The sequence below is a fragment of the Epinephelus lanceolatus genome, chromosome 4 (genome assembly GCF_041903045.1).
Source record: "Epinephelus lanceolatus isolate andai-2023 chromosome 4, ASM4190304v1, whole genome shotgun sequence".
Lineage (NCBI taxonomy): Eukaryota > Metazoa > Chordata > Actinopteri > Perciformes > Serranidae > Epinephelus > Epinephelus lanceolatus.
Genome location: NC_135737.1, coordinates 44,777,997 through 44,794,320, shown reverse-complemented (window position 1 = coordinate 44,794,320; position 16,324 = coordinate 44,777,997). Strand labels below are relative to the sequence as shown.

The 16,324-nt window shown below is 40.4% G+C and overlaps 1 protein-coding gene, 1 long non-coding RNA gene and 1 pseudogene across 4 annotated transcripts in view; 1 reads left to right on the top strand and 2 right to left on the bottom strand.

Moving 5' to 3' along the window:
• Window positions 1-1,734: 1,734 nt before the first annotated feature.
• The window catches only part of LOC144462799 (unconventional myosin-Ic-like), a 38,905-nt pseudogene continuing 24,315 nt past the window's right edge, over window positions 1,735-16,324 (bottom strand). Inside the window, exons 8-19 of the transcript XR_013491019.1 lie at window positions 15,567-15,640; window positions 14,720-14,953; window positions 14,590-14,605; window positions 13,550-14,035; window positions 12,881-12,995; window positions 12,602-12,738; window positions 12,447-12,524; window positions 3,646-3,729; window positions 3,454-3,547; window positions 3,295-3,350; window positions 3,061-3,196; window positions 1,735-2,963 (exon numbers count right to left, since the gene is read on the bottom strand). The product of XR_013491019.1 is annotated as an unconventional myosin-Ic-like (transcript). The remainder of the gene's footprint in view (window positions 2,964-3,060; window positions 3,197-3,294; window positions 3,351-3,453; window positions 3,548-3,645; window positions 3,730-12,446; window positions 12,525-12,601; window positions 12,739-12,880; window positions 12,996-13,549; window positions 14,036-14,589; window positions 14,606-14,719; window positions 14,954-15,566; window positions 15,641-16,324) is intronic.
• Window positions 6,223-10,025, top strand: LOC144462769 (uncharacterized). Its single transcript, XR_013490990.1, has 5 exons — window positions 6,223-6,341; window positions 6,430-6,568; window positions 8,610-8,742; window positions 8,920-9,084; window positions 9,188-10,025. It is a non-coding gene; the product is annotated as an uncharacterized LOC144462769 (long non-coding RNA).
• LOC117262522 (E3 SUMO-protein ligase ZBED1-like) lies at window positions 10,658-12,723 on the bottom strand. 2 transcript variants are annotated; one of them, XM_078167350.1, is made up of 4 exons: window positions 12,602-12,723; window positions 11,966-12,524; window positions 11,253-11,859; window positions 10,658-11,144 (listed from the first exon to the last, which is right to left on the bottom strand). In XM_078167350.1, exons 2-4 carry the CDS (start codon window positions 12,266-12,268, stop codon window positions 10,825-10,827), a joined length of 1,230 nt encoding a protein of 409 aa, XP_078023476.1. In that variant the 5' UTR covers window positions 12,269-12,524; window positions 12,602-12,723; the 3' UTR covers window positions 10,658-10,824. The 2 variants fall into 2 exon arrangements, with proteins under 2 accessions (XP_078023476.1, XP_078023477.1); XM_078167351.1 differs by having other exon boundaries at window positions 11,966-12,723.

Sequence of the window (16,324 nt, the reverse complement as noted above, 5' to 3'; positions counted from 1 at the left end):
CCATTTTTTGGGGTGAATTATTCCTTTAACACTGAAACACAGAATACAAAGGTTTGACCAGACACCAGTTCACACGCACAAACATAACAAAACAAACCACAAACAGCAATTCATCAGTTTATATTTACTTTTCAAATTTATTTTTAAATCTTTAGTATCTTATCTTTTAGTGTGTTTGGTATAATTATACATTGGTTGGGTGCATACAGTAAGTCAGGACTGATAACAGGAGTGCATCTGTAAATCAAAGGACAAACTAAGGATCAGAGGAGTATTCCAGGTAGGAGGTTCAACAAACTCTGAGTCTAACCCTGAACTCTGAGTTGATTTACCCTGAGATGGGAAACTCTGAGTTACCGGTTCCAGAACAGCTGATCTGAGTTAGTTCAGTCAATGCTGAGTATGTTCACTCTGAGTTAAACCGACAATAAAAAGCCATCATCAATGGAGCTCCGACTCCACGATTCACCATGGCAACAGGTAAATAAAAGACAGCGCCTCCATTTTAATTCAGTGGATGTAGAGATATTAATGCATGTGCAGCAGACGGTGCACGTTTATCTTTAAAAGAAGAGCCTGAGTCAGAGCGAGGAAAGTGTCAATAAGTTAACCATAAAGTTAATAAAAAAGTTTTATTCAGAGTTGTCCGTTTATTCATCATTTATCAGACTTACATAATTCTTAATGAAGATAAAGTGATGGAATCTGACTGTGTATCAGGCTGTAGATACATTAGGCTACATTATATTAATTATACACAATAATATATTTGTTCAGATTTAATCTGATGGGGAAAAACACAGGAAGCAGCAACTGAAAAATAGGAAGATCTAAAACATATAGGCTAGGCTATAGATCAGAGACATAAAGACATGACTGTAAACTCACAGTCTGACCCAGTAATAATATGTTTGGTGATTTGTACTTGAAAAGGCGTTGAGGTTAAAATACAGTAGATTTTAAAATGTTGCACATCTATTTGTATCTTGACTCAACAGCATTCAGTGACTTTATTTCAGCTACAAATGTAGTAAATGTAAAGACAGTGAGATGCTGCACCATTGCTCACTCAGAAATATGAACATATAATCCCCAATATTAGGCTTTAGGAATTATGTTCCATCAGTGCGACCAATGACATCAGTGATAGAGATCATTAGTCACTGATACTACGTGTCTATACCGATTTTTAAAATTTAAATAATTAGACCTACACATTATGTGCAATAAACATTTGGAAACTGCTCTAACAGACTGACAGTCTGATCCTTGTGCACAGTGTTATAAAAAAAATAACAAGGTTTGATTCTGAGCTGAGGATGAATTCTCGCTGTGTAATATTTGAATGTAAAGACAAAAACCGATGTCCAAAGAAATGATTGATTTGCATAAATTCAGTAACTTCAGACAGTCCTGAGTAACAAACTAATATGCAGCAGGATTTAGACTGTGACGGACGGTAAATCTCCGCTAATTAACGCGCTTTGATACAAGCTTTGACACGGACTGAATGAATGAGGAAATGAAACAGCGTGTAAGAGGGAGGAGACAGAGAAACTCAGGGTTTATTGTCAGCGAGCAGGTTATGTTCACAGAGTCTGTTACCATGGTGACTGACTCAGAGTTTCAGTTACCTCTCTTTCTAGAACGGATAACTCAGAGTTTCCCTCATCTCAGGGTTAACTTACTCTGAGTTTTCACATAACCCGCTTTCTGGAATACCCCCCAGGTTTGAGTAAAGCTTATACACACAGAGGGAGGAGACCTTTGGGTGCTGCTGGGAAACTTTTAGAAACGGCCCGACGACCGCCGTCCGCCGAGGACTCTGGCAAAGGAGGCATTTCTCTAATAACTCCACATGAATCTGCTGTATTGCTCTCCAACAAGGCACGTGAACAAACAAATACTAGAAGCTTTTTCTCCCCAAATGTTTCACATCATCAAACCTGACTTGGCTTGAATCGCTCATTTATAACACAGAACACAGGCTGTACACACGGACGTCCCTCCTGACAAAACAACATAACATTCATAATAACATCATAAATCATACAAACAGAATCGCTAGAAATCAACAGGGTCTTTGGCTAGTTTATGTGAGGTGCAGTAGCACAGTCCTGTCTGGGCGCAGTGCACCCGCCTCGCCACCCAGAGCCATGCAGGGAAAGAGTTGTGTCATTGAGCCGGGAAAAAGAAACAAGAAGAAAAAAACTTGGAAACATTTTGGAGCTCCTCTCGAAGGTTTTCAATGACACAACTTTTTCAGGATCAGTCTTTGGTCAGAGTTACAGAAACATCATCTGTAGAACTGATGTACGGGAGGCCTGAACCTGAACTGGTGTGATGTTTTATAAGGATGCAGAAATATTTGACCGTTTAAGTTGAATCACAATTGAGGTGCTATTTCAGAAGTTTCCTACCCTGAAAAGTCTCCAGATGGTTATAGTTCCTGGCAATAAAGGAACAGTTCAACGTTTTGGGGAAGTGCACGAATGCACCTTTCTTTGCTGAGAGTTATATTAGAAATTAACACGACTTTCATATCTGTATGAAAAATACGAAACTACAGTCAGGACACGATTAGCTTAGCTTAGCATAAAGACTATGAACAGGAGAAAGAGAAAGTCAAGGCTGCAGTACAGGCAGCTGCTGCTGGAACAATATTCAGTCAGAGGATTTCTATCTACACTTAACTCGACTCATTCTCGCACTGAGTGTCATGGTTTTCATACATCAATATTCAGCTCAACTCATGAATAAATTAGTCAAAGAGAAAGGCACAAGCGCCGGGCGTCACGGCAAAGACCTGCTGCGTGCTCTCAGCAGAACAAACCACAGAGCGACATGAGATCTGGTTCATGTATGACGTTTATAACATGTCTTTGGTCTCACCTTCTGTTTGTTGTCGTCACTGGGCACGTGCAGAACAAACAGGCCGTCGCTGAGGGAGCTGACGGAGATACCTGCAGACGACAGACAGTTTTAATGAGCACCAACACCGTCCACATTAAACAGACACACCCCCCCTTCGCAGATGATGACCAGCTGTTGACCTCTGACCTTTCAGAGCGCCGTAGTCGATGCGCTGTTTGAGTTTTCCCTCCTCTACGATGACGGCGCTGTTGCCGGTGAGCAGCAGCTGGCGGGGCCGAGCCTTGTAGCCTTTCCTGTCGTACTTGGTGACTGGCACTGCGTACTGGGAGCACAAGGATGACGGTCAGAACAGTCCATGAACACACACGCTCACACACGGCTTTTAAAACACTCTTTGTGTTGTGACGCTGCTCCACTAACCTTCATCTTCTCAGTGCCCAGAGCCTGCACCACTTTGGGGTTGATGTCCTCGCCATCTGAACGAGAGGAGACACGCTGCTGTAATCTTTCACACAGTGAGCAACATGAAGCCGGGACAAGTTTCACAACTCATTTGTTGCAGAGGGAAAAAAGTCTTACTGAGTCTGGTGCTGACGAACAGTTTGGGCACGCTCTGTGGGTAGTTGTCCTTCTTGTCCTTGAAGATCTCGCTGGCGATCATCTTCTGCTCCATCTGCTCAAACAGGTTAGATGTCAGTGAAGCAAACAAGAGACAGCCAGCGTACAGAGAGTGTGTGTTGACAGGTGACGGAACAATGGGACAACACTCACCTGGTGTTTCCACTCAGGACTGATCTTCTTGCAGTAGCTCCACACCATGTTCTGCATGCACAGCTTACGCAGATGGTCTGACGCCTAAAGACACAGACAGAGTGTTTTCACTAAAGCTCTGCTGCAGAAACAAAAATCTGTTTCTAGTCACACACACAGTACGTGGAGTTATTAATACATACAGGATATGTGAGTAGCCACTGTAGCAGGTTTATCTGCTATAGACTAATGACAGCTGCCCAAAAATGAAGCCAAACATCTCTGTTGCCCCCTGGTGGCGGGCTGCAGTATAGATCATAAACCCCTTCCCCTCCATGTAAGCAGACAGGACATGAGCCAAACTACAAACCCTTTTTTTGTTTGTAGGTACTTCTCATCACGCTGCTGTTCATTTGTTCATCTGATAGTTTGGTTTTCATTAGTTATTCGATGCTATAAAAAGAGGTTTGACGTCATGATTGACAGCTGTGTGTGCTAATCTGTGCGCTCGAGATTGGTCGAATGGGCGTTTGGGCCGGATGTCGACACCATGGACTGCACAGACTCTGGCTCTAAACGACGTCAATAGCACAAGACGGCAGCAGCTGTATCCAGGATATTTTTGCCTCATTTTTGTTCAGTGGGAGGAAGTGGAAACATGTTGCACAGTTTTTAAATGCAGTCTATGACAGTGGTTCCCAACTGGCTGATCATGGTCCAAAAGTGGGGTGCAACCGTGTCAGGTGTGAAAAACAACGACATTAACGTTTTAGAATTATAGTATCTGTATATATATATATATATATATATATATATATATAGATAATATTTGAAAAGAAATGTGACATATTAATCAGATTTCAAATAATCTATAGTAATATGGTCATAATATTAATGGAATATTTTTATACTAAATTATGATATCCTGCAGTCCTCAAAATATTTTGCCCAGTCTCCAAAATATAAAAGAAGAAATTTTATTTGCAATATAAAAGTAAAATATAATAGTGAATATACCAAAACAAAATATAAGGTTTAATCCATAACTCTCTTCCAGTGGGGGAGGACGTATTACGATCCTTGTCGTAAGTAAAAGAACTAATACCACACTTAAAATACTCTGTTACTGGTGAAAGCTCTGCATTGAAAATGTTACTTTAGTAAAGTATGTGAGTACAATCAGGGAAATGCACTGAGGTATTAGAAAAACTGTAATCAATTTAATTAAAAAAAAAAAAAAACTGAACTAATTAAAAGGAAAAGCAATAAGTGCTCATATTTATGAAGCTGGAACCAAACGTGTTGCATGAAAAATGAGTTAAATGATAATCAAAATTAATATTATTAGAAATCACTAATGTCACTAGTAGCTAAAGTTATTAAATAATTGCAGTGAAGTAAAAAGTACAATATTTCCTTCTGAAGTTTGGTGGAGTAGAAATAGAACGTGGCATGAGATTAAAATAATCCAATCAAGTTAAACCAGCACTAAGTAACTTTTCAACCTTCATAAAATATTTTCATAACTTTTGTGATGATACATCGACTTACAACTAGTTGAAAGACACCTCTGTCATGGCCTGAGGGGTCTGTATCGCTTTCACTGGCACTAAGCAACTTCGAGGAGGGTGGCTGTAACCCTGCCACACAAAAAACTACAAATGTGCTGACTGCTTTACGGCATACGTCACTTCCCCCTTTCCCCATTCGTTACAAAGACGGAAGTCGATGCGAACGCCTACGCGCAATTACTGCTATCATGGCAGAAGCTGCAAAACAACCAAAGAAACGAAAAGTTTTGTCTGAGGAGACAAAAAAAAAGAAAAAGCAACAAACTCAAAAGTACTGTTTAAAGAAAAAACAATGCGATGACTGACTGAAAATATGTAGGTTCCTACTGTGGAAAGATCAGTCACACTGAATCATTGTGGTATTATCGTGTCAGTTTGTATGTACGTGACAGCAGTTTCTGATGATTGTTATGTAATAGTTTCAGAGAAAACGTGATTCTTGTCGTGTTTTTGTTGAGTTGACTACAGTGATTGCAAAAGAAGTCAAACCGCATTGCTTGCTCTAAATAATCAGTAAAACAAAACCCGTGTGTGCAGTGTGCATTGAGTCATGACTTTTCATAGTCCTGCTTATCAATAGCACCTTGCGCTGAGTGTAGCTAAAATTACAGGGGTTGTTGCATGTTTAAAATTCTACATGTAACGTTTATTTAGTCAGTCCTGAAGGGTCTGTGTGTAGCTCACTTCAGTAGCACCAAGCACCTAACTTTGAAGGTTACAATCTCAGTTAGCCAGTAAACTTGACATCTTCAAGTCAGTCTGATAACAAGATATTTTTGTTACTGTTATGTGTGTCTATTGGACATTGTGTTGTGTACGCTGTTGTTCCATATTTATTTTTTTCATGTTATTGTCTTTTTATATTTGATGTTGTATTGCTAATTATTGTTATTCTTATCTTATAATTCTCTAGTATAACATAGAAGATGCATTTTATTACATTGTGTGATGTTTATATGGTGCCTTTATTTCCAGTGTGTATACTTTTGTGTTTCTCTTGCATTACTCTTGATCCATATAAATTTCTTACATGTTATTTCTCTACAGCTATCAAAAGAAGCAAGTAACTTCTACTCCCCACAAGCAACACCTCCAACCGCTACAGCCTATAGTTTCCAGCTTTACAGAAGAGTCGGACCATGTTAGGTACTTTGTGTTTCCCAGGGCCTGCATTTGTTTGTTTTGGGCAGCGTTTAGTATTTTTCAACATGTCCTATTTTCTGTTTTGACTCAGGGGAGAACCGATAGAGGGGGTCCAAATGCTGGAAGAAGGCGCTGGGGCAGAAGAAGTTGGTGTATTAGAGGCCAGGTGAGATCTTGTGAGCATGAGCCACTGGGTGATGATACCCAGGAAAAACCATGGATAAAACAAGGTAATTCTAATCTATTTTCAGGGGGTGTTTATGTTGCTTTGCATGCAATTTTATCCATCTCACAATTAGATGTGTGATTACAGGTTCAGCAGCTCACCAGGCTCTTGTAGCCATCGTCGTCGACAAGTGATTTGATTTGATTTGATTTCTTATTTATTTCGAACGTGTAAACAGAAATGTCATCAGAAAAAAATGCAAACAAAAGATTCTCAACACAATTTCGCAATTCGGTTTACATTTCCGAAAAGGAGTGGGAGGAAGTACATACTTATTTAATCCCACCCCCTATCCATAAATCCATTTTTTGTTAATTAAATACCTTCCCATTACAATAATTAACAACATAAACTTTTCCCTTCAATTAACAAAGTTTTACAAAATATTTCAAAAACATAAATTCACAGTCAACATATACTAAAATACAATTTTACAAAAGAAATGTGAGGTAATCTAAGAAAATAACTAGCACCATAAATAAATAAGGCAAACAATATACAAATATACTGCTAAGGATTGTCGTGACTGTACCCTTTGAAAATCATTTCTTTATATCTTTTTTTAAATTGCTTCATGTTTGGACATTTCTCGAGCTCCCCATCAAGACTGTTCCATAACTTTACTCCCCAAACAGAAATACAAAAACTTTTCCTGGTAGTACAAAAACTTGGGGTTTTAAAATTGAATAGCCCTCTTAAATTATAAATTCCCTCTTTTTGTGTAAACATGTTTTGAATATTTGCTGCTAGTAAATGATTTTTTGCCCTAAACATTATTTGTGCTATTTGATAATTGATCAGGTCTTCCAGTTTTAATATATGTGCCTGTAAGAATAATGGGTTTGTATGATCCTGATATCCAGCTTTGTGAATGCAGCGTATTGCTCTTTTTTGAAGAATGATTAATGGCTGTAGTGTAGTTTTGTAAGTGCTGCCCCAGACCTCTGCACAGTAACTTAGATATGGTAAAACCAGTGAACAGTACAGAATGTGGAGTGATTTGTGATCTAAAACCTGTTTTGCTTTGTTTAATACTGCAATGCTTCTTGATATTTTGGAGTGGATATGTTTGATGTGTGATTTCCAGCTGAGTTTTTCATCTATTGTAACACCAAGAAACTTATATACAGAAACTTGCTCAATCTTAATCCCATCTACCACAATATTTATTTGGGTACCTTTTCCCAAGTTCCCCAATAACATGCATTTTGTTTTGGTTAAGTTTAATGATAGCTTGTTTTTATCAAACCATGTTTTTAATTTGCACATTTCTGAAGTAATATGTTTTTGTAACTGACAAACATCATCTCCGGAACAAAAAATGTTTGTGTCATCAGCAAATAAAACAAGTTTAAGTGTTTCAGACACACTGCATAAATCATTAATATATAGAATAAACAATTTAGGGCCCAAAACTGACCCCTGGGGGACACCACAGGTAATGTCCAAACATGAGGAGCAACAATCACCCACCTTCACAAACTGCTGCCTGCTAGACAAATAACTTTTAAGCCAGTTTAGCACAACCCCCCTGATGCCGTACCTTTCCAACTTTTTGATTAATATGCCATGGTGTATGGTGTCAAATGCTTTTTTTAAATCTATGAATAACCCAACTGCATACTGTTTATTGTCTATGGAGTTTGTGATGTCCTCTATTGAATCAGTTAATGCTAGTGATGTAGATCTATTTGCCCTGAATCCATATTGACTGTCACTGAGTAAGTTATGCTTGTCTATGAATTTTTCCACACGATCATTGAAGAGTTTTTCGAGTATTTTGGAAAGTTGAGGGAGTAGCGAAACAGGTCTGTAGTTTGTGAAGTGGTGACTGCTGCCAGATTTGTACACAGGTATGACTTTGGCTATTTTCATTTTGTTTGGAAATGTACCGGTTTGAAATGATAAGTTACAGATATGTGTGAATGGTTTTGAAATTCCCCCAATGACCTTCTTGATCACCGTCATATCAATATCATTATAGTCTGCAGACCTTTTATTCTTACATTTTTTCACAGTATCTTCAATTTCTCTTTCATCCACAGCAGTGAGGAACATTGAGGAAGGATTTCTTTTTATCCGTTTTTCAACATCAACATCAGAAGGCCCATGATCAGGGATTGTCTTTGCAAGTTCAGGTCGATGGTTGAAGAATGTGAGGAAGTTCATCAACTTCAGGTATGCACTTTTCCTTTTATCAACACTAATGTCAGTGTGTTTGACTAAAAACATTATAATGAAAATGCTAAAGCTGGTATAACTTTTGCTTTTATATCAAATGTCAATATCTATCTAATAAATTGTACTCTGGTCTGTATACAATGATTTGTATATGTTTGTTCTCATACTCTACAGGACGACATCGGATCTGGAAAACTTCCAGAATCACATACTCATGTATGCAGGGAAGCGGTTCTCCTACACTCCAGCAGTGTATCGCACGCGGACTCTGCTTGCTGCGATAGACTACAGCTGTCACAATGGCCGCGCCCCAGCACGAAACCAAGATGGACACAAGATGTAAGTTGTTAGCATATCTAAGGACAACTCCTGAATGGAATCTCATAGTGTTTGCCTGATAGTTGTAAAACAAGAGTGTTGCAGTATTTGTGCTTCCTTTCAGTTACAGGCGATACTACAATAAGAAGTCCAAATCCTGGAGTGTCTACACAGTGAAGGAAAAGAAGGATTACTCCTACGTTCCAGACCTGCAGAGAGGCATTCTTAGGAAGAGGCTGCAAAGTGGAGGTGGCCTTCCCAAGAAACAGACCCTTAGGCCAGATGACCCCCGGAATTTAGGGGTTCTGGCTTCAGTACAGCCGCCCCCAACAGCTGAGCTAGTTAGGACGCATGTGAAACGTGGTGAAGGTGTTCCCCAAAGTGAACGCTGAGGATCCTGCCTTGTCTGTTTACATAAATGCACATGCATACATCATATCACTCTGACTGGCTAACTACAGACACATAATCACAGCTTTACCTGGACCCCCACCCACACTGTCTGCTGCTACTGCACTCATTGTAATTATTCTCAGTAACGTCTAACATTGTCACACAGATTATTCAGTGTTTCTTATTTTAACTGTCATAGTTTATTTTTATCCTGCTCTATTTATCCATGTACATGCATCACACTCCTTTTGTTTTGTTTTTTATTCACAGTAATTTTTTTCAACTGTCATTGTCGTTCATTTACTACTACTGTAATACAGTGTTGTTGTGCTATTTATTTATTCAAATCATACACATATCCCGTCATTGCAATAATACACATTGCATTTATGCCACTCTTTTTTTTCATGATATTTCTTGCGTAACACTGCATGTGCCTGGAAATGTTTTTCTTTTTTCTCTAGGTCCTATGTTTTATTCGTTACTTGCTTTACTGTGAAGGGACAAGTGGCAAAATAACAATTTGAATGTGCTGAATGTGACAAAGTACTTGAATTTTGAAAACTGTGAAAGAGGGTGTATAAATAAAAGTTTGTCTTGTTTTGCACAAATGTATTTATTTTCAAACACACACAAACAAGTGAACAAGTGAAAGGTAAATTCTGAACAAAATAACAAACTGTCAAAACTATTTACAGTACACTCAAACAATGACATGCTACATTAGTCTGCGGACCTGGAAACCGGTGTACTGTCCCCTTGGGTCTGGAAAAGTGTCCCTTATTTTCCAGACACAACAACTCGGTATTACTACCCTATTTCCTACGCCCAGGCGGCCATGCTGCCAGAGCACAAACTGGCGATAGGCTGTATGCTAGTGATGGGCAGATGAAGCTTCATGAAGCATTGAAGCTTTTCATCCAATTGGTTCAGTCAAGGGCAAAGCTTCTTGATGCTTCATTTGCTCTACTAGGCCATCTACTGGACAAAAAAAGCTATTACAATGAGTGGTTTGTATATATACTTTAACTGAATTGTATAAATCTACTCTCCATTATATTATATGTACTGTTACTATAATGGAGAGTAGATTTATACAATATACTCTCCATTATATGTACTGTTACTATAATGGAGAGTATATTGTATAAATCTACTCTCCATTATAGTAACAGTACATATATGATGCACCTATATTAATATAGTGTGTGTTTTTTACACACTATATTATATTTGTATTATTGTATTTTGTAGATTTACACCTTAACGTTTTTGATATTACAATGGTCACAAGGGAAAGTAGAAATCATAAAATAGGGGGTGAGGACAGTGGATGTGCTTTTGTAACTTGGGGTTGGGGAAACACTTTTATTCATTTTTGTTGAGAAATAATTTTTCTACAGTTGTAGGACTTAGGTGATTTCTTTTTTTAGAAATTATTTCGCCTGCTTTTGAGAACACCCTTTCACAAGGCACAGAGGATGCAGGGGTGCTCAAGAAGGCCAGTGCAAGCTTGTGCAAGTGTGGGTACAGGTGTTTTTGTCTGTCCCAGTACTCCAGAGGGTCTTCTCGTCTTCCAATATTTGGTTCCATCATGTACCGCTGTACCTCGACTGTGGCATCAGCTGTGACATTTTGTCCTCTGGCTTGCATCACTGTGTCATCAAGATGACGCCACAGTTTGTTGCCTAAAACAGAAACAGAGGCTGTAAGTTACAGTTGTTAATTTAAATGTCATTATATATATATGTGCAGTACAAAAAAAATATATATATATATACACACACACACATTACCTTGGGTCACAGGCTGAGAAACTTCTGATGTGGATGGTTGTGGTGGTGGTGGTGATGATGAGGAGGATGAGCTGCTGTTTCGAATGACAGCAGCACATTCGGTTGTGAGCCTATTCACTGCCTCAGCTGCTTTGCTGGGGCTGAAAAAGCCAATGCTTTTGAACCGAGGGTCAAGCAGTGTGGACAGTGACATGATGCTCATTGATTGTAGCTGATAAAGCCTTTCTCTTAACTGCCTCCTCAGATGGTTCACAATTGAAGTGCTGTGTGGAGTTTGAGCATTTCCCACTTCTTCTTCCAGTGAGTGGTCCAACATCGAAAGAAGTGGAATCACCTTGGAGCCAGAAACCCTCTTCTCCTCGGAGAGCTCCACAGTGGCATCGTTAAATGGAGCAAGCACCCGCAGACACCCAGCAATAATGCCATACTCCTCTGATGAGAGTGGGGTGATGTCGGTGCTTAGGTTGGCCAAAGCTGCTCCCACGGGTTCTCTTAGTTCAAAGACTCTTTGTAACATGTGGTAGGTGCTGTTCCACCGAGTCTCCACCTCTTGTGTGAGTTTGAGTTTTGGCCTCCCCATTTGCTCCTGTACCTGTGTGAGCCTCTCCTTTAAAAACAACAACAAAAACAATTAACTGAACTGCCGCAGCAGCAGCAGCAGCTCAAACAAAGCAGCATAATTAAAGAAACTGTAATGAAGTCAAGGAACATACCTTTGCAGTGGTGCTGCTCCTGAAATAGCCCACCATTTTCCGCAATTTGGCCCGGATGTCACACACCACTGGGTCGTGGTCAAGGGCCTTTTTCACCATCAAATTCATGGTATGGGCTACACAAATGGTGTGACGCAGATGCATCTCCCTGGCACATGCACCCATGTTTGCTGCACCATCTGTGACAAGGCATGTTACCTTGTCGTTGATCCCCCACTCTACCTGTAACAATTGAATTTTTCTTAATGGGTGATGCTGCTGGTTACACTTGAATTTCCTCATCTGAGGATTAATAAAGTACATCTTATCTTACCATGAGGGAAGTTTTTACCCTCGCCAAATTTTCTGCTGTATGGGCCTGAGGGAAATGCAGTACCCCCAAAACAACTGCATTTAGGGAGCTACCATCCACAAAATGGCAGGTGACAGCAAGGTACACATCCGTGTTTATGGAGGTCCACATATCAGATGTGAGGCTGACTGCGGATGCCTTCTGCAAGCTGGCTTTGGCCTTCTCCTTTGTTTCCTTATACTTGGCCTCCACCATGGCTTTCAAAGTCTAATGGAAAGAAAACACAGTTATGGGGGGAACAAAAAAACAAAACAAAAAAAAGCTTCATATGCTTACATACACACCTTCCTTGTGGGGAGAACATAGTTAGGGTTCAGTGCCTTGACAAACTTCTGAAAGCCTTGGTCCTCCACAATGCTGAAGGGCTGAGTGTCCTGGAGGATCATGTTAACCAAGTGCTCATCGATTTCATTCTTGTCTCCTGAAAAATGACACATTAGTATTGAATGACACTTGTATCATTAACCACACAATAAAATGTTCAATGTCGATAATACCATTATCATAACAATTTAATTCTATTATTTTATGCTATGTTATCATTGCATTTTCAAATGGCTCACCCGAGCTTGGTCCACATCCGTTGTCCTTGTTCTCATGCAGGGCTCGGTAATGCCTCAGCATAGATGAGGTGTTGTTACTATATCCCAACTCCTTGGAACATAGCAAACACTTCACCTTTGAATAAAAGAAGAAATAGTGACAAATAGGCCTACAGTTATTGATAAGCAAACTTAATGCATCTGTAGTAATGTTAGAATTAGCTTACCTTATTGGGAGTGACCAAATCGAAGTGTTCCCAAACAGGGGAAATCCTCCTCTTCCTCGCTGGCTCCATCCTACCAAACTCTCCAAGCTGTCCTACTCTCCTAACTCTCCAAACTATCCAAACTATCAAAAGCTCTCCTCTATCACAACCACAAATTTTGAATGAAATCTATGGGGTTTATATAGCTGTCAAATACTCGCGCCAAGATCTGAACCACTTCCCGAACCAGTCACATGGTAGAGCCGGCCAGCGAGGCTTCGGACGTCACCAATGACGTCACTCGTCTGAAACGACACAAGCCTCGACGCGCGCATCGCGGAAACACTTCCTGAATTACTTGACACACGCTTCGAAGCCTCGGCACAGCAAGTCACATCACTACTGTATGCCTGTTTTGTCTTTGCTCCGCTCCAGGCTCTTGTTCATCTTCTATTGCAAAGATGTCATTCCAGGCAGCCCTTGCCATTCGCAACACCCCTTCATCCAGTATGTATAGCTCCATGTGGGCCATGTTGCTGACACAGTTCTCAGGGGTTTGCCCACAGCAGAGTCTCTCCAGGTCAGTGTTCATTTCCTTACAGTTTGTGCAGGAGCACCAATGTAGGTCCCCTCCACCTGGGACTCTCTGACGATCAGGGTCCTCCAGCAGGTCCAAAATGTCAAACATCAGGCCAGGTAGTCTTGTAAGGACCATTTGTAGGAGCTCATCCCTTTGATTATGGTCCAATGCTTGTATTCTGGCCTGCATCTCTGCGTTTCTGCGTTCGTGCAGATCCTGAACCCTCTGCTGGGTCTCGGGGTTCAAGTCCTCTGGTGTCCTACTTCTTCCCCTCCCTCTCCCTCTGCCTGCACCTACTCCCCTCCCCCCTCTGCCCCTGCCTCTGCCAGCACTAGTGTGTGGGGGCTCAAACTCAGAAGAGGTGGAGGTAGTGTCCGGGACAGCAAATTCCTGATAAAACAACAGACAGAAATGTTACGTTACAAATGTAAAAAAAATTTGATGTTCAATAAGCATCAGAATCATATTGAACTTTATTGCCAAGGACATACAGGAATTCATCTTGGCTTTTAGTAATTCAAAAATGACAGTGACAATAACAGACTCGCATGGAGTAATTTTAGTAATAAATGTATGTATAATTCTCCATATAGAATCCTAATAACAGAATTATAACAGTAGAGGAAACAATACAATGTGAAGAAACTGTTTAGAATGAACAGTAGTACTTTCCCTGAGAGACTGAACTGTATATTCGTGCAAATTGTGCAGGGTTGATATTCAGGCAATGCGGCACCTTCCTCCCGAGATCTGTACGTGTGTTTACTGTGAAATTATCCAACATAACGTTTTATTTATCTGTTTCAAGGCTCTAAACTCGTCAGCGCGGACTGACGAGTCGGGTGAGGGGGGCGGTGGGGGAATACGGTACAAAACCAAAGTTAAACGTTTCTTATTTTCAACATCGTCATATGATATTGTTTAGCCACAATTAGATTCATTACCTCATCGCTATTCATCCTTCACACAGCCACTGGAAACAGAAATGTAGTTCAATCCAAACGCTGAACGCAGAGCGGAGTCGGTGTGATTTAAACACGACACCAAAACAATCTAGTTGATAAACAGGTCTACAGATAAGAGGGAAAAAGGTGTAGATTTGATTTTAGGGTGAACTGTCCCTTTAAATTCTGGACTAAACAATGGAGGCAGGTGGGGGTGAGAGTGTGGACGCTGAGGGAGAGAAGAAACTGGTGTCTGACCGTGATGCCTTCGGCCTCGTACTCCTCCTGCTCTGACTTGAGGGTGAGCTCGATGAAGAGCTGCTGCAGCTTCTCGTTACAGTAGTTGATGCAGAACTGTTCAAAGCTGCAACAAACAACGACACACACAACAACACACACAACCACTGAGTGAAAAAAGCCATCAACATGTTATTGGTGTTCTTACTAACTCACATTACGCTGGTGGTGAGTAAATAACTACCCATAATTCATAGCATGTATGAATACAGGTTACATAAACACTGTGTAGGTTCAGACTGGAGGTTAACTATTAACCAAGCTCCACTTACTGGTTATTTTCTGGAGCTTTAAGCTACATCTCAGCATATGCCAGAACAAACGTGCTGGTTGGCCGCCAGCTGAAGTCTTTGCAGTGTGTTAATGTGCAACTTTTTGGCCGAGACATGGCGATTAAGGCGACGCAGCGGGGGGCGTTCATCACCACTAATTGTGGTGTCGGGGCTTTTAGGTTGCTCAATAACCAACTGAGGAAACTTCAGCAGGCGATGAAGGCCATGAGATGCAGCTGAAAGCTCCAGAAAATTCCAGAAAGTCGACCTTGTGCAGATTTTTTTTTTTCAAATCAAATTGTGTTTTATTTCATTACCTACAGATTTAGAGGGACATTTTAACTTTTGGTTACATTTAAATAAGCGAAGGTTTAAATGCAGCATTAACATAAATCCTGAACACTGTACCTGTTGTTCTGGAAGACCTCAAAGCCGTAGATGTCCAGCAGGCCGATGACTGAGCAGTTCTTGTAGGAGTCATCCTGTTAGAGAAGCACAACAAAACTTCAGATCTATGCTCACAAATTTTAATCAGGATTAAATAAAATGTGCATTAAAACAAAATTAAATTTCACTCCAACTTTTGCAAATTGACATTGACAATAACATTAGTATACAGCCTGTATATTGGTCTAACCTGGCATGTAATAACTGACACAGTAATTATACTGTTTGAAAGTGAAGTGTGTACAATTTAGGGGGATTTGGTGCTTCGCAGCCAGCTAAAACTTCTTCTGGTTAGAATTCCTTCACTGTTCATTGTTCAGGAGGTTTGTATCAGGAGCTGAATGATCCACAGAGGTCTCCTCGCAAAAATAAACAGAGCAATCAATGTTTCTTTTACACTTTTTGGCATCTTGGAGACGAGCGGCTCGCCCACCACATGCTTGTCTGCTCACCCCTTTTTTCTCTGACAACTTAATGTATCATCACCTTTTTCTGATCCAGACATTTGGGAGGTTTTTACCGTGAGGCAAATTATCCACAGAGGTCTCTTCTTCTCCAAAACAAATGGAACCTGTGCTTTAAACAGCGTTAAACACTGAATAAAGCAGTTTCACGATACACATCAGTGCATCTCTGAAGGTGTTTGGCAGGTCGGTGTTGGCAGCTTGTCCACCACCTGTTAATGTGAGATCACTTTTTAGCAGGAGCCGAATTAGGCC

Coding starts and splice junctions, on each gene's coding strand:
- LOC117262522 (XM_078167351.1), bottom strand. CDS start 12,268: ATGTACTTTATTAATCCTCAGATGAGGAAATTCAAGTGTAACCAGCAG. Junction 11,860..11,965: donor GGAGCAGCACCACTGCAAAG/GTATGTTCCTTG, acceptor TTGTTTTTAAAG/GAGAGGCTCACACAGGTACA. Junction 11,145..11,252: donor TTCTCAGCCTGTGACCCAAG/GTAATGTGTGTG, acceptor TTTCTGTTTTAG/GCAACAAACTGTGGCGTCAT.